A 22,981-nucleotide genomic window follows, 5' to 3' on the forward strand; every position below is an offset into this window, starting at 1 on the left:
AAAATATATACATACGTATGTTTGTTGACATCTTAAAGCATGCTTCAGTATGAGCACTTGGAGTTGGAAGATCATTCTATATTTATAAGGGCAGGCAATAATTCAAGCTCCCTGGCTTCCTCTGATCTTCAATGTCTTCCTCTGACTTACTGGGAGATGACATCTAGAGGCACAGGGGAAACGCTAGCTCTCATGTTTACCCTGCAAAAGGAGAAAACCCAAATGCTGTTTCCCACGAACATGAGTGTCACTGAAGGACACCTCAACCTCCGTGTAACGTGCATCTCAACCACCAGTCTGTGGAAACTAGGAGGCAGGAGCCATATCTATTTATCGCATCCCTGTATTCTCCAGATCCAGAATAGAGCCTGACACCTACAGAGGACTCAAATATATCTGTCAACTGAGTAAAAGAGGAAGTGAACACATGCATTCTGTTCAGACAGAAATATTCCTAGCAAGATGAAGCTGATAGACTATAGTCTGGCAATTCTGATATGTATATATTTGTTGGTTTAAATTGGTCTTGACCAGTTAAGTGGTAAAGTTTTTAAAAAACAAAACACAGCAAAAACCAAAGTTGTCCCCAGAATAATGGGTCAATAATGTTTCATAATCCAGGATTCCCCAACAATTTTAAAAACGTCTTTACCAGTCTTTCTTACATTTATATGTTTTAAAAACTATGCTAACTCTAAATTTAATTACATGGCATTATTTTGAAAAAATAATAGGCAAAAAACACCAACAGTGGTATAATTCACATAATTTAAGCAAAATACAGGCACTGACAGAAATTTAGAGAAAATTAGAAGGGGCCTCTCTAGAAATAAATGGAACAAATGTGGGTAAAAATTTAACCATAATTAATTGTAACCAAATAATTCATTATGAATTGACTCTGTGCTCATCTTTACCTGCTTTTCAACCTAATTCTCTAAAATACATTGAAACGAATTGAAATCGTATTGAACTTTTTTTTTTTTTTTTTTGAGACAGAGTCTCAGTCTGTCACCCTGGTTGGAGTGCAATGGTTAAGATCTCAGCTCACTGCAACCTCTGCCGCCCGGGTTCAAGCGATTCTCCTGCCTCAGCCTCCCAAGTAGCTGGGATTACAGGCACCCGCCATCATGCCAGGCTAATTTTTGTATTTTTGTAGAGATGGGGTTTCACCATGTTGGCCAGGCTGGTCTTGAACTCCTGACCTCACGTGATTTGCCCACCTCACCCTCCCAAAGTGCTGGGATTACAGGCGTGAACCACCGCACCCGGCCCCAAATCATTTTTTTCTAACAAATATTTTCATTATTTACATAACATAGAAACATCTGGAAAAGGAAAGACAACAGTGTTGTTTTTGTAAATGCATCCTGTAGACATACTAGTAAAATTTGATATTATTGGAAAAACCATCAACAATACTAGCTATATGAGAAATAAAACAACAAACTAAAATGTAATAATTAAACTTTTCTTAAAAGCCCTTTGGAAAACACTGTTAAAATTTCCCATGTTTGAAATTATACTTGCCTCTTAAAAAAAAAAAAAAAAAACAGAACAATCACAAACTTCATCTCAGATGAAATGCATTTTGTCAAAACCTGAACTAATAATTATGGTGACATTTCAGCAGTGAAAGGGATTACCTCAAAAGGTCATGTCAACTCAATGCTGACTAATGACAACCACAACCAGCCTATTAATTAATGCTAGGGACACAATGGGGATTTTTGTTTTTACAATTAATATCACATATCTAGCAACCTAATAGACACTTCTCCAGAGAAATATAACCCTAATATTATGTTAGATTATTACGACCAGAAGGAACAAGCTATAAATCTACTTTAGGAAACAAAAATACATTTTATCTGATTCTGTTTTCCTAAGGAGAAGGGAGAATGACGGGAAGAATTGATTTCATCCAAGTATGTCCATGTTAAAAACATGGAAGGCAGCCACTACTGATGAGCATTAGGCAAACTGAATTGCTGTAAACTGTCTCCTCTTAGTTAACATTGTTACTGTTATTTTTCAGTCCATATGGAGAAGTGAACTTGAATTTTTTCTCTGTGGAAAGCGTGGATCACACTGCGAGCTCTGCACCTGCGATTCTTGCATCACCTGTGGATCTCAGGAGGTGCCTAAATCCTTCATAAGACTGTAAATTGCCTTATATTTTATAAGGAATCACAATTTTTGATTCTTTACAGTTCACCTATGAGCTTTAGGAGAAAAGGTATTTTCAGAATGAAGCATTCTTCCAAAGAGCTGCTTACCCAACATGAGGGAAGCCGGTTTGAGTGACGGTTGGTGCCTGTGCCACAGGGTGTTGAATATTTTTCATATTACCCTTAGTTTAAACAATTATCAAACATATGCATATATATTAGCTATTACATAGTAGGTACTTAATAATTTGTGGCCACTAATATTGTCCACTGGAAAACCATAAACCTGGATTCTGAAAAAAACAAAAGCCTTCTTAGATTGGTTTGTTGAAATGAGGATGGGGGTGTGGGAGGTATATGGACATGGCATTCTTAGAAGGGATCGTGGAGAATCAACGTTCAGCCTGTATTGAACACAGTAGCTCGTCTATTCCACATTTCCAATCTATCGCACAACATCCAATGCTGCCCGTGCTCAAGCACATGGGCATGATGGCATTAAGCCTTACACTGAATAGTCTTGGGCATAAAATCAATGAACTAGTTTTAAAACATTGGTGAAGGTGAAGTTGGTTCTGCTGTTCAAAATAGGGATTTGATGAGAGCTTTTCAGAATTGAAACGATTTCCCTCAAAACCTAAATCAATATCTTTTTAACTCCCTGGCATCATCCACATTCCTTTAAAAATCAATTATCTTCTTAATTATAACAGTAGTGAAAAATTAAATTCTATTTTTCCCTTCCTTTGTTATTTAAATAATCTTAAAGCTAAGGTGAGTAGACAGATCACCATTGGACACCAAATGAAAAAGCACTGTCTGCATGGACTTGCTGAAATCTTCAGCGAATCTGGGAGCGGCCCTGGACACAGCACTCCCTGGTCTAAAGTCCCTGCAAGCAACGCCTCTAGGAGAGATTCAGTCCCACTTTAAGTAGTTCCATTACTATCTTGCACTATTATTTATTTTTCTACTTGATTAATAAACTGTTGATGTGACAGATGACCTACCATTTTCCCTGTAAAATGACTTAAGGCACCAACAACATGAAGTAAGCCTTATTTCTCTAGGTATCTAATCTAGGGAATGTTATTTTTGGTAATAGAGAAATTGGTTTTCCTATTTGTACAGTCTATGAAGGCTGTAGTAAATGGTACCCTGATTGAAATTGTTGGAAGACATTTTTCTTCATTTCATAAATAAATGACTTTTCACTCACCATGGGTATTTTGTACTCTACACTTTCATGGGTATTACAATGTCCAATTCTACTTGGTACATATCAGAGCTCAGCCCAGTTTGCAATGTGGTGTTCTTTATGGCTGCATGGATTAGGGTAAGAGCAGGTTTCCAGGCAGACAAATGGATCTCCATCCCAGCACAGAAACACAACATCCTCAAGGTCCATATTATTATAAGAGTCATCAGCAGACTTAATTGTGAGCAAATGGTGAATCCTTATAGATTCATGGAGTTGTGATAGGGGATTTCAGCACCTCATTGGACCTTAACCAACCTACAAAATGAACATTGTAAGCAATCAATATGTACACACAATGAACAAAGTTGTTATTCTGTTTGTCACATCCCTAATAAAGGTACGTCTCCAGCTGTCACAGATAGAACAAAGCATTAACAGTTCTGATTACTTGCAAGTTCTACAACCCTTCTACTGTGCTAAACCTGTGGCTGTGCACAGTTTTCTTTAGATCGTAAGATCAGTCATTAAAAAATGAAAGAGAACAGGAATGAAGGCTATTTGAACCTGGGAGCTACAATAGATATGGAGCATGTTTGGCCCAAGTGAGGCAAAGATGAGAGTGATGCATGGGGTCATGAGATGAACATGGCTGTGGCAGCGAGGCAGATCGAGGGTGAGAGGGAGGTAGCGCTCACCACTGCCTCCTCCACTGGCTCCTCAGCCCGAGTGTCCATTCCAAGGTCCAGCCCAACGGCAGGTGTGACAGCAGCCAGGGGCTCCTCTGCTTTTGGCTCTGTGGGTGGAGCCTGTTCAGATTCAGCCTTGGAGTGTTTGTTTTGAGGGTTAGAGGAAAAAGATTCAACAGGTAAATAGATAACATTACAGAATACTGGACAATTAAGATTTTCTTTGTCATCCCACAGGCAACTAGCTTCATGAAATCCGTGCTGGAGAAAAGCCCCCTGTTTGACATCATAGGCTTTTAGAGAACGGAAAAGACTAGAAATAAAATCTTATTAAACTTCTGCTTTACCATCATCAAGACTGTCATTTCCCTTGAAGTCAGGCAAGACTTACCAAGTTTTACCTACCCATTTTACTTACTTGCAACATTTTGAATACCTACTTACCTATGATAGCTATAAAAGGTTCTGCTATTTTCCAGAGAGAGAGAGAGAGAGAGAATTCTAGGAGGACCCACAATTATTTGCCAGTGGGAAGGAGTAAGGAAGAAATCGCAGGGCACACAGTTCCAGGGCCTTTCAGTTTTATGAATATGCATTGCACCAAAAAAATCAAAGAGTCATTCTAATAGTCAGACTAAAATGCATTCATTTGACTCAACAGGTCACCACGATGCTAGTGTTCCACTTCCAAGGCTGGGAGGAACAGAACCAGCTACCTGGCTACTCGCTACCACAATCATAGATACTTTACTGCCTTGTTGTAAATTCCTGTTCAGTTCCTTGTTCCCTTTCTCCCTCCGACAAAATCCTTAGTAATGCATTTACTTCACATAATAGTTGTTTAAAGAACCACAGGGCAGTATTCTCCATGTGGTTCAATTACACCCCCTGAATTGTGTAGGCGGGGTGAGGTCTTTTTGTCCCAACACAACACATAAACATCATCCTGATTTCAATTACATATATGCTAAATCAGGCTTCTGGCATCTCTTAGATCAAGGCCTTTTTAGTTTTAAAATTAGCGATATCAACTAACAACAAGCCATTAAAAGCACCACAGCCAGTGCATGTCACTACAACTACTGAAAATATTCCTTCTTTTTCCATTCTTATTAATATAAATACACATATTTATCTAGCATGATTCTTTCACTAAATGGATGGCCATTAGAGGGCTCATAAGATCCTTTTCTATCATCAGAACACTTAAACTGTAAAAAAAAAAGCTGAAAAGTGATTTCCCAGTGGAGTAAGAAGTCTCTAATTAATGCTGTGATTGGAGAAATCAGCAACTTCTATCCAACTCACCATAAGCAATCAAAACCCACCTCTATTTGTCCTGTACATTTATCTGAGTCAGTGCACATGGCAAGTTCCCCAGAGAAGTGATGGAAAAGTTATGCTGAGGTAACACAAAATGAATATGAATAGCCTAGTGTTGGACAAACACACAAACTATTTGTCTTATGTCTCCCACCAAATCATTCCATTTTTATGCATGCCAGGATCACACGACCATTCTTTTCAAAGGGCATAATAAATTCAAAGGACTGGTAGACAGGTGTATAGACATTTGATTTTTTATGGGTTTTTTTAAGCTTTAAGAGGTGGCCTGACATAATTTTTAGGAAAGAATGAGATAAAATTCACACGAATATGCTCTCAGGAGTCCTTTATGGAAAAATACTTCACTTTTATTGTTCGAAAAGAATTATCTTCATAATGGAACAAGTTTTCATAACAGCAAACAGATACTGTAAGCGCTCAGGGAATGATCTTACCATTTAGGAAGTCAAGGTGATTTGCTATGACAGCCTGGTATCAAATGACCTTCACAATGAAGGATAAAAGGGCAATTTGAGAAAACACCAAGAAATCCACAAGTAGATGCTGTTCACTGCAAGCTGAGTCTATGCTACGGAAGAAGTTAGATTGAAGCCAGATGAGAAGCCAAGAGATGTTTTAAAACATGAGTCAAAGAAATATATCATCATGTATTTTACAAAATGCAAAGATATCTCAAAATGCAAAAAATATTTGCATCAGAGTCTAGGTTTCTTAGAAGTCTCAAGAAATTCTGACATTTTTTATAAGGCAAGAATAAATAGCTAGGGTGATTCTATAAATGAGTCTAATTGCATTTGCTTGTTGAAATTTGACAGTGTGACTGTGGTCTAGTATCAGGAGAACATAGGATTGCTTATGTCCCCACAAGTCACAAGATGTTTCACATACGACAATAACACATGAAATTTCACAATAAGGCATTACAACTTAACCTAAATTCCAGGAGGATAGTATAACTCACTAAATGATGAGTAACAATGAAGCATGGTTGTATATAAAATCAGCTACCTAAATTTAGAAATAGAAGCCACCTTTCTTTTCCAAGATAATGCAAAATTATAAGTGTTTTGTCAAGAAAGAGGGAAAAACTAAGATAAAATGTGAGCAACCTCTTGTGGAGAGATTCAATATAGTCCTGTGGGAATTGTGCCCTACCTTCACCATTTTTTTCTATAAGATGTCTCCCTCGAGAGACATTGCAAATAGGCTGATCCCCTGCCACACCTATTTTGGAGTGCTGAGAATGATTTCCTATTGTTTGTTTCAGTAGCAGTCATTACACCTTCAGAGAAGAGGTGCATCCTTTACAGATATTGGTGGCAGTAGATACCACAATGGTTGAACTCTGAGGACCATAAACGAATTCTTCCTTTAGAATAAAATAAGGAGTATAGCCTTGCAGCACCTTTTCTGGTATCCTTTGTGATAAGATGAAAGGCGGGTCAACACAGAGGAAAAGGAGATGGGTTGGGAGAGCAGGGGCAGAAGTCTAGTCACATCCAATGTGGCCTTGTATCCAGTTTCTCCAATCCTGAGAGAGCTAATTTAGTGAGAACTGCAGAGGGCTTTAGAGGCAGCTCTGAGCTCTGAGCAAGAGTTGCTGATTCAAAAGGGTTTAAACCTGTACTCAAAAGATGTCCTGTGGGGCTGTATGATGCAGACTGGGAGATGTACAGCTGATTATCAACTTCATCTCCTACTTCGCTCAGAATAGTCAATGAGCCAAACACTGGGAAGGTTTCTTGCTCCTGGGAAGATCGTGTACAATCAGGACTCACTGGGAGACATCGGTTCACTGTGATTTCCTAGATCAGAGGGCAGGGCCAATGTTAGCAGCATTTGCAATGCTGAACATGACAAAGCTAAGTTCCCCATGGAAAGAAGGGGCAAGATGTCTGCTTCAGAGAATACATACAAAGAGAAGAGAAAGACAAGCATGGAAGCTCCTAGGACCAGCCAGGGATGATATGGAAAGGCTCACCAAAACTTAAAAACCACTGAATTCTAGACCTGAATGTTTTGCATCAGTGTAGTAGGTGTGAGTTTAATTATAACCAATTGCCTTTCCTTTTATACTGGTATTTCTCCATTTCTCATAAACCATTCACGGTTGATAATTAAAAATTCCATTCTCCATCTCCATCACCCAGCTGGAGAATCACCAATGAACATGAAGAATGAGTTTCACTGGCTCCATGACTAACACAAGTATAATTTGTATTTGAAACATTTAAATATTTATTTGCAGGCCAGAGAGACTCTGTCTTTCAGCTGGTTGTCCAAAAGGCAAAAGCGTGACAATCTATTGACAAGGTATGAGAGACACACCTGCCTTTGAAAATATATCAAACCAGCCTTGAAGACAAACCCTCCAGAACAGAATTCCTTACTTACAAATAAAATAGTTTTAAAAAATTCATTGTATTTAATCTTAATTCCAAGTATCCAATATGAAAGGCAGAAGCTGGGATAAGTATGCACTACTCCCATGAGAAAACCACAGTGCTACAAATAACCCTCATGACCTAGTCCTCAAAGAGCCCAAATCCTCTGAAATGTAGCAATGACATGCTCAAAAGCGACATCTCTTAAGGTCTCTTCATTCATCTTTACTAGTAAGCTTTAAGCTGTTGCTAAAAACGTTTTCCATCGTAACTGCAACACTGATCTTTTAAGAATCTCCTCTAACACCAGGAGTAACTATTTCTATTTCTTACTCATCCCCTAACTAAGCTTTTGTCTCTCCTCTCATTTGGTATCAAATTAGAAATCACAACTCTACTATGCATTACTGCTTTCTACCTCTCACAGAGTGGAGGGATGAGATGAGAAATGGGGTAGTTTCAGGTTCAAGAAACAAACAAGGATTTCTTTTGAAACATGGATTCTTGAGGCAATTTCACTTTAAATACTGGAGCTTAAGTTATATTCATATGGAAATATACATATCCTTAATGGATTCACTGTGTTCTGCTGGGGTTCATAATTAGGAGACTGGTTTTTGCTGGAATGACTGTGCCTGTGTGAATAGAAATAACTAAATGCAAAGTCACACTGAGGTTTTACAGACACGTTCTCTCCTGTTTTCTAGAAAAGCACAGGATCCAGAAACCACATTCTGGATATTAAAACTCTAGATGCAGGGATAACTAACAACCTCCCGAGAGCACAAACCCAAATCAACTTACCAAGTTGCAGATCATACTCTGGTCTGTCTGCATTGCGAATAATGAAGTATCCTGGGGCTGACAATCAAGGATAAAAATAGAAGATGTTTTGAAAAGATATTTAAATTAGCTACCATCAATTCTCTCTCTCTCTCTCTCTCTCTATATATATATATACACACACACACACACACACACACATATATAGACTCTAATTTTTTTTTTCTTTTTTTTTTCTTTTTTTTTTGGAGAAAGGGTCTCCTCTGTCCTCCAGGCTGGAGTATAGTGGTATGATCATGCTCACTGCATTTTCCACCTCCCTGGGCTCAGGTGATCCACCTCAACCTCCTGAGTAGCTAGAAGTACAGGTGCACATCACCACGCCTGGCTAATTTTTGTATTTTTTTTTTTTTGTATAGACAGGGTTTCATCATGTTGCCCAAGCTGGTCTTGAATTTCTCAGCTCAAGCAATCTGCCAGCTTGGCCTCCCAGAGTACTAGGATTAGAGATGGCAGCCACCATGCCTGGCCTCAATAAATATTATTTTAAACATGTTAAAGTCCCCTTTTATTTTAAATCATTAAGTCAAAACATGCAAAAGTAAGTTTTAATATAAGTCTCTGCTAGCAGAATACTACGAGAGTCATTAAACAGAGGCCACTGGCTTCAGGGGCATCTTTAGTCCACAGCTTCTCTTCTGGCTGTTGATACCAAATCAGAAGTTAGTGGTTGAAGTTCCAAAATTCAAACATTTTAAATGTTGTGAATTCAATCTCACTATATTACTTAAGTGTTCTTTCTAATGGGTTATGTATGAGCCACATGTTAAAATTTCATAAAATATGTTCATTGACCTAAACAAATCAAGCTGGAGGAAATCTAAAGGAAAATTAACCTCTAAAGGAACCTTCATCTCTCATTACATTGGTAGCCAGGCTTGCACCCTCCAAACAGGAGACCCAATTGCCTTTCCTGGGAAATCTGCTAGCTCAAGGGAAAAAACAAAATGCCTGAAGAAATGACATCCAGGGGACGCCTAACAGAAAAGATGAGTCAGTGACTTTTGGATGAAGATGGTGTTTTGAACACATGCAGTTACCTCTGTTACCTCCTGAATCCAAACTAAACAACAATAAAGGGATTTTTTTAAAGGCATAAACCTGTAAGAACGAAAAGAATGAGAAGAAAGACAGAAACAACAAAATGTTGCAATTGGAAAGCAGATGAAAGAGTAGTAACTTGGTGGATCAGAGAAATCTGTATCCTAAGGTGATGTTAGAAATGCTGAAAATCAGTCTGATTTGTTCCTTAGAACTCCCAGTGATGAAGAATTAGAAGCATAAAGAGCCACAGGAAACAGGAGTGACGGCAGTGGTAACAACAGAAAAATATAATAGACTTTGTAAATGTAATAGACTTTGTAAAAGTCTATTACAAAGTTGTCAGACCTCAAGATATTCTTACCTACTAAGAACACCAAGCAACATCCTTGCCTACCCTAGCAGAAGACTTGAGATTAATTATACAGAGGCTGAAACAGGGTCCCTGGACTGGGGAACACACAGGTACATCAGGAAGGTAGAAGCACTGAGTATTTACATAATAAATACTGAGACCATGCACCCCTCTTTCACTACTCTGCTCCCATTTTTTCCCCAATCACCTCCATTACACTAGTAGTCAGACCTGAACTTTGCAGACAGGAGACAAAATAAATCTTCCTTGGGAAATCTGGCCAGCCCAAACGAAAAAAAAAAAAATGCCTAAAGAATCTGACCTCAGTGGCTCGCCAACAGAAAAGATGAGCCAGAAAGTCCTGCAACAATGCCCACAGTCAATGAACTCTATCTACCTGTACAACTTTCCAGTCAGCTTTTCAGATTCCCACTTTTAAATATGAGTATTCAGTCAAGATCACCAAACATTTGATAAGTCTCAAATACAAAAGAGAGAAATGGAATAGAAAGCAAGTGGAAGAAACAAAGACTTTGCAAAAAAAAATCAAAACTGATTATTAATATTTTAGAGATATAAAGGAAGAGAATCATTCATGACACAAGAAGAAGATGCTGTTGGAAAATAAATATGCAGTAAATAAAAAGAGTTATTGGAAGTTGAAAAAATTATAGGGGTGAAAAACCTGTTAGAATAATTGGCAAACAGAGAAAGTAGAGAAAGACAACAGAGAAAAGGAAACAGCAAAGAAAAAATAATAGAATACTAGTCAGGAAGTTAACATATGAAAAAGAGAAGTGTTATGGAATGAGAGAACAAAGGAAAAAAAAGATAAAGCCATGATTTTTTTTTACAATTCTCCCAAATCAAAACCCATAAATTTTGAGATTAAAAAGGCTTATACAGTGGATGAAAAGAGACTCAGACCATAGCCCATCATTGAAACATTTCAGAAACACTGAAGTAAAAAGAAGATGCTACAAAGTTCCACAGAGAAAGAGAGAAAAGGAAGATGAAAGAGGTAGGAGGAGGGAGAGAGACAGAAAGAATGAGGAGTGGGAAGAAGGTTTCTTACAAAATATCAAGACTCAAAATTACAATTTCTTGAAGGCAACACTAGGTGGTAGGATTGAGTGGAGTGATGGCTTTAAAATTCTAAGGGAAAATGATTTACAGCTTCAAATATAATACCCAAACTAGCAGTCCATTATATTAATATATACGTAGGACATGTTCAGATGGGTAAGGTCACAAATATTCACCTTCCGTGTACACTTTTTTCAGAAAGCTACTGGAAGTTCTGCTCCACCCAAGTGAATGATTAAACCACAAATGAGGAAACTTGCATCAGAAAACAGTGGAAGGACAGGAGAGAGAGGTGAAGGTAGCTCCCATGATCAACAGGATGGAAGAGCCAGAGAACAGCTCTGCAGCAAGTCACAGGCATAGGGTACCAGGTTCAGACCAGAGCAGCCCAGGAGGACAGATAGGCAATTTCTTCAAGAAGATGAAACTGATCGAATGTCTAATGTTTTCAGCAGAATAGGAGATTTATATAACTACAGAGTATGGGGTTGAATATGCGATAAGTACCTAGAAAACTAAGTGGATCAACCAACAGGCAAATAAATAAGACCCACAATTATAACCACAAAGGAAAACAAAAAAATTGGCATGAAACAAAATGTGAACTTCATGACTTGGCTACTAATAGCATTTTCATCACTGTTCCATTACCACAGATTGCCTGGATGGCTCTGATGGAACTCTATCAGAGGAAGGGCAGGAAGCAGAAGAGGGGGCGAATTGGGTGGGTAGGAGGTGGAAAATACTTTAAGTCTTCGCCTTCCAGAGGGATGAGTCAATAGATAATACTTTAGAAATCAAAAAGCAGCATAATAAGAAACCCATGCACACATATAGGGCGGAAACAGAATTTGTTGAAGGAAGTGAAACTATTCACCTCTAAGAAAAGGAAATGAAGGGAGTGTATGATGGTCTGAAGTTTTAAAATAAAAGCCCTTATAAAAGTTGTTACTTTTAAAATTATGTGCATTCATAACTCTGATAGAAATACAAACCTGAAAAGAATGAGAAATTTATGACAATGCCTATGATAACCTTTCAAAAGAATTATCTGAAGATGGAAGAGATGCATTAACATCTCTCTTTGTGTTTGTGTGTATCTGTATTTGGATGTAGGAATATCAGTGAGTTTTTATCTTTTTATAGGTAACATGGAAAAATAATGAAACCTTTAAATAGCGAATTCTATTTATGAATATATTGTGAATATGTATTTAGAGAATTCTAAGTGCTAAATTATTAGAAACTGTTCACGTCTGACATTCTGAGACAAAGCAGGCATCACAGACGAGCCTGTTTGAGGTCTCCGTTGAAGAGGTTGTCAGAACTGATCCAGGAGCCTGAGAGCCATGTGGCCAGCCTTTTACATATGTTACACCTGCCTACCTGTTGGGACATACACATACACTGTCCTAATGGGACAATTCATCTTGTGGTTTCTCTTTCACAGACTCCCAAGGAAAATACTGCCTTATTGGACACAACCAGCATATGGTTTCTGAGCTTCCAACAGATCCTTCCTGGAGAACTGCTGAAGAGGCAAGGCTCTGTGCAGTGGGGTTCCTATAGGAATCTCTAGAAGGAAGCTCCTAAAACCCTCTCACATTTTCTAAAAATCCATCTCATTAGTTCAAAACAATCCTAGCTCTTCTTTAGAACAGCTGAATCCAGTGGATCTCTCAGATCAGAACAACTTCTCATTTCTAGTAGAGGAATCGGTAGAAGGTAGAAGCCCATGGTATAGCTAATTATATTAATAAAAGCTAACCTAAAGTCAGGGAGAACTTAGTGTGTGCTAGCCTGCTGGGCTAAACACTCTGTTGCATATCTCATTTAATCTTCACAATAATCATACATTGTTGCTACTATTCTGTTTCCATTACTCAGTTTGTAAGTAGTGGGGTCCAATTTTGTGCTGACATTCTTAATCATTATGCTGTATTAGTGGCACAGAGAACCAAACCACATTGAAAAAAATGTGCATCATGCTCAGCAGATGGATCTTGTAACAAAATAGATTCCTTACCTGTGTGAATCCATTAAATGAACCACCAGAAGCCTAAACAGAAACGAAAATCAGATTGTGTTATTTTTTTCATTATCATTTTTGTAGGACCAGTAAATATCCATTAGACAAGTTGGAAAGTAAAGACTATCACAAGTTTTAAAATCATACAAAAGGTTGCTGTGCATGAAATAACTTAGGAAATGCAAAAGGCCACACTGCATGATTTTAAATAGGCTGACAAAAAAAGAAAGGTTAATTTTACAATGATTGCTGCTGCATTACTGCTTGGTGCCGACCCAAACCCACTTTCTCTATGAGAAGATGATTCCGGAAAAAGGCCATTAGGAGTTAAGTTGCTTGTTTTCAGGCCATTGATAGAATCTGGAAGAAGCTTTTCCAGTGTTTCTACAATGCATCATTTTGATGAACAGCAATTATGATATTTTACAGTTTCAGTGGGCCTGGGTTGAAACATTTCATGTGTTCTTATTGGAGCAGAACCATTTTAGGAACAGTAAATTAGTCTGTGCTGCTCTTGGTTTAGCACATTTTTAGTTCTTGAATAGTAAAAGTGAAAGTAGAGAGAATCAACTCAGAAAATGAAATGGTAACATAGATTCTCATTAATTCCCAACACAATCATTCTGCTTTGTGTGTGTATGTGCCTATGTTGTTGGGTTTTTTGTTGTTGTTGATGCTGCTGCCTTTTTTTTTTTTTTTTTGGTCAACCTATTTGTGTTCGGTTTGCACAGATTTCAAGAAGTACATGACAATCTGTTAGAGAGATTAGGCCTCCTAGAAGATAGTGATGGATAATGAAGTAGGTGAGAGACATGAGGAAAAACAGAACCTACAGAAGTTTTTGGCTAGTCTATGCTACAGACCAGGGTAAGTACCTCGTCTTTGTCAGCCTCTATTTCTTGGTACAACAATCCATATCTCTGGTTAGCAATTTCATCTTCAGATAAATCTGAGTTGTTGATGTCCTGGTCTCGGGAACTAGCAGAACTCTCAGTGCTAGCATTCCGGGAGGTCCCCAAAATCAATGGTCTTGCTATCTCCTGGCTTTGTTCCCAGCAGCTAGCAATGGCTTGTTTCCTACATACACCTGCTAGTAAGTCCACCTCCAGTTCTTCCTTGTGCTCAACTACATCTAAATGTGTCCAGCTATTATCTAAGCCTTCTGTATCTCTGATAGGCCCATGGTTAATAGAATCCAGACAATTGGCAAATCCACTTGCTTGGCCATCTGGTATACCAGAGAATCCTGTTATATCCAAATTATTCAATGCTGAATCCAAGCTTGGCTGCCAGATTTGACCTGGATCTGTTCCCCAAGAGTCTATCTCTGCAATTCTTGGCAAGTTAACAGTATGACTACAGTTCTCAGTTACTGTTCTTTCAGACCCTTCTATTAGTGAACTTTCTGCCTTACATGAACATAAATCTCTTCTGTTTGCATCACTTCCCAGAGAATAATTAAGGTCAGTCCTAGACTGAGCTTCTACTTCAAGTTTTATTGATAAAACAGCCTGATTTTTATCACTGTCACCTACAAGAGCATTTAACACAGTCTCACACTGAGTTTCTTCAGCATCTGTACTGTCTTGTGCTGGGTAATATATCATATCATGGTTGGGAGTGTCTATTGCATTTTTCTTTATGTCTTCTCTAGTGAAATCCCATCCCTCAGGGCTGCCATCTTTAATCTTAGATACAGAGTAGGTCTGGAGAGATGGATTCAAGATATCTGGGTGATTGGCAGGTTTGGCTCCAAAGCCGCCTATCATCTCACAATTTTTGATTACCTTTTGAATTCCATCATGTAGACCTTGGTCTCTGTCACTAAGTTCTTTTGCCATATCTCCTCTTTCCATGTCCTTTTCTAATAGGTCAGTTTTCTCAAAATAATTTTCATTGGTGTTTATACTTTCCTTATACCCTGCTCTTACATCTTTTCTAGTTTCCACTTCATTAATTTTTAAGGTCTTATGTGCTTCCTTTCCTATGGTATTAAGATCTACCACTCTGTTTCCTGTCCTTTCACATGCTTTCTCTTCAAATTCCTCTGTACCTTCTAGTGTCTTGATATCAATAGCTCCAGTGTCTACCTTTTGACATGTCTCCACACCTGCCCACAGAGAATCTTCTATCTTCTGTTTCTCTTCCTCTTCATCTGACTTCTTCACATCTTCATGACTTTCTTTGAACAGGCCAGCTGTGTCCATGGCTGGCATGTCTGAGTCAAGTGGGTCATACGGCTGCTCCATCTCCACACAAGGAGCAAAGGTAACTCCAGCCTCAGGCGCAGGCCTTGGGGGCAGTTGTTCATTTCCACCTGGAAGGGCTGGCCCCGGGGCATGCTCACCCTGTTCAGCTACAGTGGGCCAGTCAGCAGACGAAAGCAGCCTGGTGGATAATCTTATGTCTTGCTCTGCTTCGGAGAGACATGCAGAGTCTTCTCCAAACCCGCCTGAGGTAATTTCCTGGCTGACCCTGTCTGTACTAGCGTCAGGGCCCCAAGTAAATGCACCTATATCATTTTGAGATCTTTGAATTTCTTCGGCCAACCCACTGTCTGGAGTTTCCTCCATGATCAGGTTACACAAGGAAAGACTTTCTGAAGAGTCAGTCTTTAAAGTATGCAGAAAAGCAAAGGAAAAAACAAAAACAAAAACAAAAGATGAAACAGATCATGGCAAGATTTGATGAGAAACACAAAGCTCTTCAGGCAGGTAGCACCAGTAAAACCAAATTGGAAAGTGATTACATTCATTGGCTTAAGGTTTAAATCTATGACTAGCAATGACATGGGGAAACAGTTCACTCTAGAAAATATGCTATGTATGTAATGCATATCAAATACCAAAAAAATCCAGAATGTTCTGGATATTTACCTACCGGCTGTACCAAATCAGCGCTTGTCTGTATAGGTAAAGAAAATAGTAACAATAAGGCAAGAGAAGAAAATTCACTAACACACTAACACTAATCCTATGGTGTCTAGAGTCAACATTCTGCTGAAGGCTATAGCTTTTACTGGCTTAGGAACAAACTTTACAACTTGTTTTGTGATGGGAATGATTTTTGTTCCAAAATTGTTTAAGACCACTGTAGAAAAGGTACAACTAAAACCCAAAGAAAGCCTCTGTCATTTTGTAGCATCAACAAGGATGTTTTATGGCCAGTACATGACTTCTGCTTTAGCAGACTCTGAAATGTAAAGTTTCAAACACATAAGCAAGTTTGAGAACATCGGAATAAGATCAAGCACTCGAGGTCAAGAAATTACACAGTAGCACACACTCTGACACAGTATCAGAAGAAAATATTCCCCAAACTCATCCTATACTTGGCTCTGTCTTTGAGGTGGATGTTTAGATGGAGAATGGTCTGATATTAACCAGTCTGACTGCCTGGAGAGTTCTCTTGATGTCATTCCTCCAAATTAGCAGCCATTTTCTCCACATAACAAAAAAATCTTGCAAAGTTGAGACGATTAATAGCTGTGAGCAATTATGTTCAGAAAGCTGTTGTTTTGCATTCTTGTTATTGGTACCATTCCTAGAAAGTTTGTCCTCTGAAATGTTCAATAGCTGTTTCTAGATGATACCTTCACCCTCTCCATACCCTCCCAGCTAGGGAAGGAAAATGTGTTACAGTTCCACTAAAGATATAAATATTGGAATAACAACAAAAAAAAAGCATTGTCTTTTTAATCTCCAAGAAAATTAACACAGAGTTGAAGTTAGAATTCAAATGCCTTGAGCATCAATCCATGCATGCCTTTTTGTGAATATATGAGTAAAACTTTTCACTAGAAAAGATATAACTTAATCATTGGTGGTTTCAATCGACATTTTTAATCTCTCTTCTTGAGCACCTTCCTTGATGATCCAAGGATCTTAAAGACTGCAGTATAAGCCCTGCAACTGCAGAAAGAAGGGACAGACATCTTTTTGTTTTGAAGGGAGAAAGAAAGTGGCAAAGTCAATCCAGAAGTGGCATTGCCCAGGAATAGCTAGATCTATTAAACTTTCCTTTTTTTGCCTCACTATAAAAGAAGAAAACATACAACTTAAGTTGGGTTCTTAAGACCACATCACCAGGGCTTTTCTAAAACAAAGACTCTGCTGCAAGGGATATGAGGCTGTAGAGGTGTGTGACCAGTCACCTAATTTCACAGCACCAATGAGACCACCACAAAGCTCTGTTTGTGACACTTTCCCAAGTCTAAATTATGGAGTAGTTATCCTTACACGTCAGATTAGCTGAATAAACATCAATAATAATATCTACCTTTTATTGACACATACCAGACACCAGGCTACATACTCTACAATTATCTTATTTAAACCTCACACAACCTTCTGAGGTAGGCATTGTTACCCTTATTTTACAAATGAGAAAAAATGATGCTTAGAGAGTTTTAGAAATTGCCCAAAGTCTCAAGGTTATAAGTAGAAGAGTTTGGACTAAAATCCAGGGCCATCTGGCTGTAAAGCTCAAGTTCTTATTAACTCAAGCTTCATTAAATATAATAATTTTTAAAAAATGATTCCATGTGCCAAGTAGCCCATCTCTTCCATTTTCTCATTCACACTTTCCTTGTCTTCTATTTAAGTGTGTGTGTCCTTCACTACAATAGCTCCTTTTGCCATCAACCACCACAGAAAGAAACAAAGGGCCAATTTATTGACCATTATTCAAATTATTGACCATTATTCATCCAGGAATCTGGTCCACTGTACTCTTCCTTCACCATCATCTTCAGGTTCTCATAATGCTCAAGACTTTCGGTGGCCTAATGACCACCCTAGGGGTCTACATCATCATTAAATTGTATGAGTCTTCTTTCTGTTGCAAATGAAATAAAATATAACAAGGTTTCCAAATTTCTGGGGATCAAGATACATGAAAACAGAATTATTAGTGGCTTACCGTCCATAGGTCCCAGGGCAATGTCTGAAAGCAAATAAACAAAAATATTGTTAGTTATACAAATCTAAAATGTAAAAAAAAGCTGACGTGACAAAAGTTCTTGAAATTATAAGCATTTTTTAAGCATTTCGTACGGCACTGTTCAATAGAACTTTTTTTGGTGATGGAAATGATCCATATCTGTACTTATCCAGTACGGTAGCCCTGGTCACATGTGGCTATTGAGCACTTGAAATGTGCTAGGGTAACAAAAGCACATTTTAAATTTTACATAATTTTATTATACTTAATATAAGCTTAAATGGCATTTAGCTTTGGATAGCACAGGTCTAATCAATCTCACCTTTCACTATGTGAGTAGAAAACTATATTTGAAACATGAATGAGGTTACTTTAACACACAGACATACACACACATACCTCATTAAAATGAAGTAAACGAGGTGTCCAAATTTTAGAGCTTATCACATCTTTGAGGAAATGCAGGCGCTAATCACTGCTAATGCTATTTCCTTCTCATCTCATTTGAGAGGATATAGGATGACCAGTTTGATGGTAAATGAGCCCCAGAAAAATAGTTCTTCAATATGTTAAATTAGATGATAACACACTGCTCAATGAATTGGTAATCATACAAATTGGCAGAGCACCCCCTAAGACATGAATGAATTACACTTACTACTGCTATTTTATTTATAAAGCTTATGAATCCTGGGGAGTGAGGCCAGATGGTTCAAATGACTTCCACTATGGCTGAGGGGAGTAGGGGAGACTTCTCTTTATTTCCTTTATGATTGAGAATTGCTGCTAAAGCCACATCGCGTTATGCCCATGTCTTTGTCATTAGAATGGATCCATGTTTGTGTACTTATTTTGAATCACTAAATGTGAACAGCAAACTAGAGAGCCTGGCATTCCCACCTTAAAAATACGATGGTTTCCAGTAGAGATTGCAGAGGCCTCATTTGGGTTCTGTATTATAGAAAGCGGGCCCTGAGTTCTAACTGACACCCACCCACCTGGTTTGGACCCATTCTAACCGCTCTGCACTGCCCGCCTTGCATCTATCTCCATGCAGCCTGCCTGGTCTCTTGCTTAGCATCTTCTTGTAGGACGACTAAGACAGGAGAGAACAACTCCATGGAAAGCCACAATTTTCTGTACATGGATCTAATATATGTTTTCTGATTATCTAGATGATTTGCATTTCATTGCTTCACAGCCCCTTAAGAATCAAAGATCATAAAAGCTAGTACATGTCTCTGCATCATGCACACATCACCAGTATTTTCTTTAAAAGGAAGGCAGGAAATGTGAAATGTCATGTTTATCAATCCTCAGGATCATGAAAGGATGCGTTAGTGTGCACAGATACTGCAGAGATCACAAGATGAGGTGTTCTGCTAGCAGCAAGAACATCACTTGAAAACATGGGGTCAGGTGATGAGTAAAGGAGGTCATTTTGAGTGAAGAGGAAAGAAACCAGGCAGACCTAACAGTGCTGTGCTTTTTTTGTCATTCAGTCAAGACTTTTGTTCTTAGCAAGAGAGGAGAGGTATGATCAAAGCTGAATTGTAGGACAATGATAGTGTAGTGACTCAGTTATGGCCACCAGGAGGCTAGAGGGTTTTATTACCTGGCCATGACGAAGAGCACAGGGACACACACAGCTTGCCCTCACTGCGGTGATATATGTCCTTCAGAACTAAGATTTTGAAGATTAAACCAGGTCATTTTTGTTTAATTTTGAAGAATCTCTTAGTCATGAGGCCACACACAGTTTCATGATTTATGGATTAATGTAACCATGAATTAACATGAAAGAGGTTTCTCTCCTGATTCAAACTTGTAGACAGAAATGCTACGAAATCTTACCCACTAATCATTCTAGCATCCACTGCAGAAACTTTGCTTCTGCCACAAAAGAAGTGAAGCATGGGCCAGGCATGGTGACTCACGCCTGTAATCCCAGCACTTTGGGAGGCCAAGGCAGGTGGACCACGAGGTCAGGAGATCGAGACCATCCTGGCAAACATGGTGAAACCCCATCTCTACTAAAAATACAAAAAATTAGCCAGGTGTGGCGGTGGACACCTGCAGTCCCAGCAACTCAGGAGGCTGAGGCAGGAGAATGACGTGAACCCAAGAGGCAAAGCTTCCAGTGAGCCAAGATCGCACCGCTGCACTCCAGCCTGGGTGACAGAGTAAGACTCTGCCTCAAAAAAAAAAAAAAAAAAAAAAAAAACAAAAAAAAAAAAATGGAGCGTAAGGCAGAGAAAATCCCGAGAATTCTGCAGGCTGTCTATACAATGAGAGAGCTCTGAGAAGGAAGTATATTCGATTATATGTATATTCACTTTGTACTTTTCTTGGTCACCAAGGTGGAATCCTCAAACTTGCTGACAATACTTCTCAAAATATTGTTTTAGAGAACATTCCAATGAATATTAAGACAAGTATGGTTAGCATAAATTTCTGTGGTCAAACAAATTTGGGAAACTCTAAGTTAAACTAACATAAACTGTTTTTTTAATTGCAGAACTTCTCAGTCTTTAGTATTCTCAGTCTTTAATATTCATAATGCACATCATGAATCTTCTAGAAGAGAGTTAATACAGGAGGCTTCCTGGAACATTCACCTAAGAGACCCATTTATTTTTTGCAAAGCATCTTTAAGGCTAGTGTCTAGACTATTAATTTCCTACTTTATTAACATCTTAGACATTTATTGTTCATATTTTACAACAGGAAGGCCTTTAGAAGTCCAATCACATTCTAGAATAAAGCATGGAATAGACATGATCCTTATTTATTGGGGTTCATATTGAGCTATTTATTCCCTAGTAGTTTACTGTGATATACCAAGAAGGCTTCAAGACCAGGGAATCAAGCTAGGTCTCAATTCCTAGGGTGAATGTTACAATACTCTTTCACTAATTCATTTGAAGCATACTCTAGCAACTTTGGTTTTGCCTAAATTCAAATGTGGGGCTCCAACCATATGCAAAGTACTCATATAAACAGTTTCTGTTTTGTCAAATTTTGAGTTAACTTCCTTCTATTAGCATAGAGAGCTGTAAACTAACTATATTTCAGAGGACCTACCCACAGGTCATTACGGCATCTACCACCAGTATCCTCTGACAGAAAATGTAACGACAGTAATTATCAGAAAGGAAGAAATGTGGAGAGGGAGGGAGTGGTGAGCAAAAAGGCTTGGGGAAGCAAGGCAACTCTCCATCAAACCATAATCATGATCACAGAAAGGGAGCTTCTTCAATGTGGAGGATGAACACAGCATCATCAAGTTCAGAACTATCAACACTGAAAACGGCTTCTGCTGGGCCATGCTCTCATGGTCATTGCAAACACACCTTAACTTGCAAAGTATGAGGAAGGGAAGTAGAGAAAACAGCAAGAAGAGTAAACCCAAAGCCAAAAGAAAGAGCTTCATCCAGGGAAGCCATAAAATGTATCCTGTAAACCTGAACAGTTCTGAGTGCAAAGTGGACACTGGTAACAATTACTCTGGGAGAGAAAACAGGAATGTATGGTTATGCCAGCTCTATGGGTAGAGAAAGCTGATGGCATGGGAGGCTTAGAATAACTAATATCGATAAGGTCCCCTTTCTACCCCTCTTTCCTATTAGGAAATATCTGTCGACCAAAATTAAAAATAGATAGTAGTCATGAAAGGTATAGGGATCATTGTTTACCACACTGAATTATTGAGGTTTACGAAATATCTCCAAATATCCAAAAAGCACCTGATACCTGAGACATGGGTGAGTGGGTCACTCCAGCAGAACCTGCAGGTGTCACCTCGGGCTTGAAAGGATCGAAGTCCAGATCCAGCAAAGTCTCCTCTTTCTTCACCTCAGGGACTTCGTTCTGTTAAAACAAACAACAAAACAAAACAAAACATGTATTAGCTTGAATCTGATAAGACCATGATATAGCCCATGTATACTCTCTCTAATATTATTATTGGGTATCCCCAAAACACACTTTTATAAGCGTGGTGGCTCACCAATATGTGCCCAGTCACTCAGCTAAACACAGTGAGAAGGAAATAACTACCTCTGGCCAAGTATAACCTAAGTTGCTCTGGAATGCGTTCCAGGCTCTAGCTCTTGTCCTTTGTCTAGTTCCAAGTCCAGTCAACAAAGAGAATGTTCCAAAGATGCATCCTAATGTACTAAGATGCAAGGAGTCTCTTCTGTCAGCTCAGAGAACTCAGATCAAGAAATTACAGATGACCCAATCGATAAAATGGGTCAAGATCTGGACTTACTACAGCAATACTGCTGATGTTATTCTGGGAAGCTAAAATTTTAAAAGGAAGGTGCCATTGTGTACTGCTGACCACATCCCAACTGCCTCATTCCCTCATTGGCACCCTATCCCTTGATTTGGTTATCATTTGATCCAGTCTTCATCCATAGTATTGTTAGTTTCAGTTGTGTATGTGTATGAGTGAGGGTGAACGGGAGGGAGAGAGGAGACAGCCATGCCTCCCAACATTTGCTGCAAAATGAGCTCCCATTAATAATATTTTTGAATTAGAAAGAAGGTAAGCCAAATAAGACATAGGACAAAAGTCCTGCTCGGATAATAAAAAAAAAAATCTGTAATACTAAACATTATCATTTGTTCATTTATTTCTGGTATCATAACACATGAAAACCATGTGGGCTTGAAATCGGCATAACCCAGGCTCAAGTTACACAGTAAAGGGCCAGACTAAGACAAAGTCCCATAAAGTATAACACAGAAAAGGGGGTTGGGGTCAGTTTTCATACAATTTAAATTATATGTGTTTAGCATTCAATATAAAATTCTTTTAAAAAAAACTCTGTTGCCTAGAAATTGAAATGTCAAATCAATGGGTAAAGTATTACATAAAAACAGATTTTTG

The 22,981-nt window shown here is 38.5% G+C and overlaps 1 protein-coding gene across 2 annotated transcripts in view; it reads right to left on the reverse strand.

Annotated features, from left to right (window-relative positions):
- Positions 1–22,981, reverse strand: part of AMPH (amphiphysin) — a 247,506-nt gene that overhangs the window by 29,831 nt on the left and 194,694 nt on the right. The window contains exons 12-17 of one of the 2 annotated variants that reach the window (XM_050783311.1): positions 21,838–21,954; positions 18,064–18,087; positions 16,024–16,047; positions 13,141–13,173; positions 8,594–8,650; positions 4,068–4,193 (exon numbers count right to left, since the gene is read on the reverse strand). In XM_050783311.1, coding sequence (XP_050639268.1) covers positions 4,068–4,193; positions 8,594–8,650; positions 13,141–13,173; positions 16,024–16,047; positions 18,064–18,087; positions 21,838–21,954 — 381 coding nt within the window. The remainder of the gene's footprint in view (positions 1–4,067; positions 4,194–8,593; positions 8,651–13,140; positions 13,174–16,023; positions 16,048–18,063; positions 18,088–21,837; positions 21,955–22,981) is intronic. The other variant, XM_050783312.1, reaches the window with a different exon arrangement.

Source organism: Macaca thibetana, chromosome 3, assembly GCF_024542745.1.
Source record: "Macaca thibetana thibetana isolate TM-01 chromosome 3, ASM2454274v1, whole genome shotgun sequence".
Classification (NCBI taxonomy): Eukaryota; Metazoa; Chordata; class Mammalia; order Primates; family Cercopithecidae; genus Macaca; species Macaca thibetana.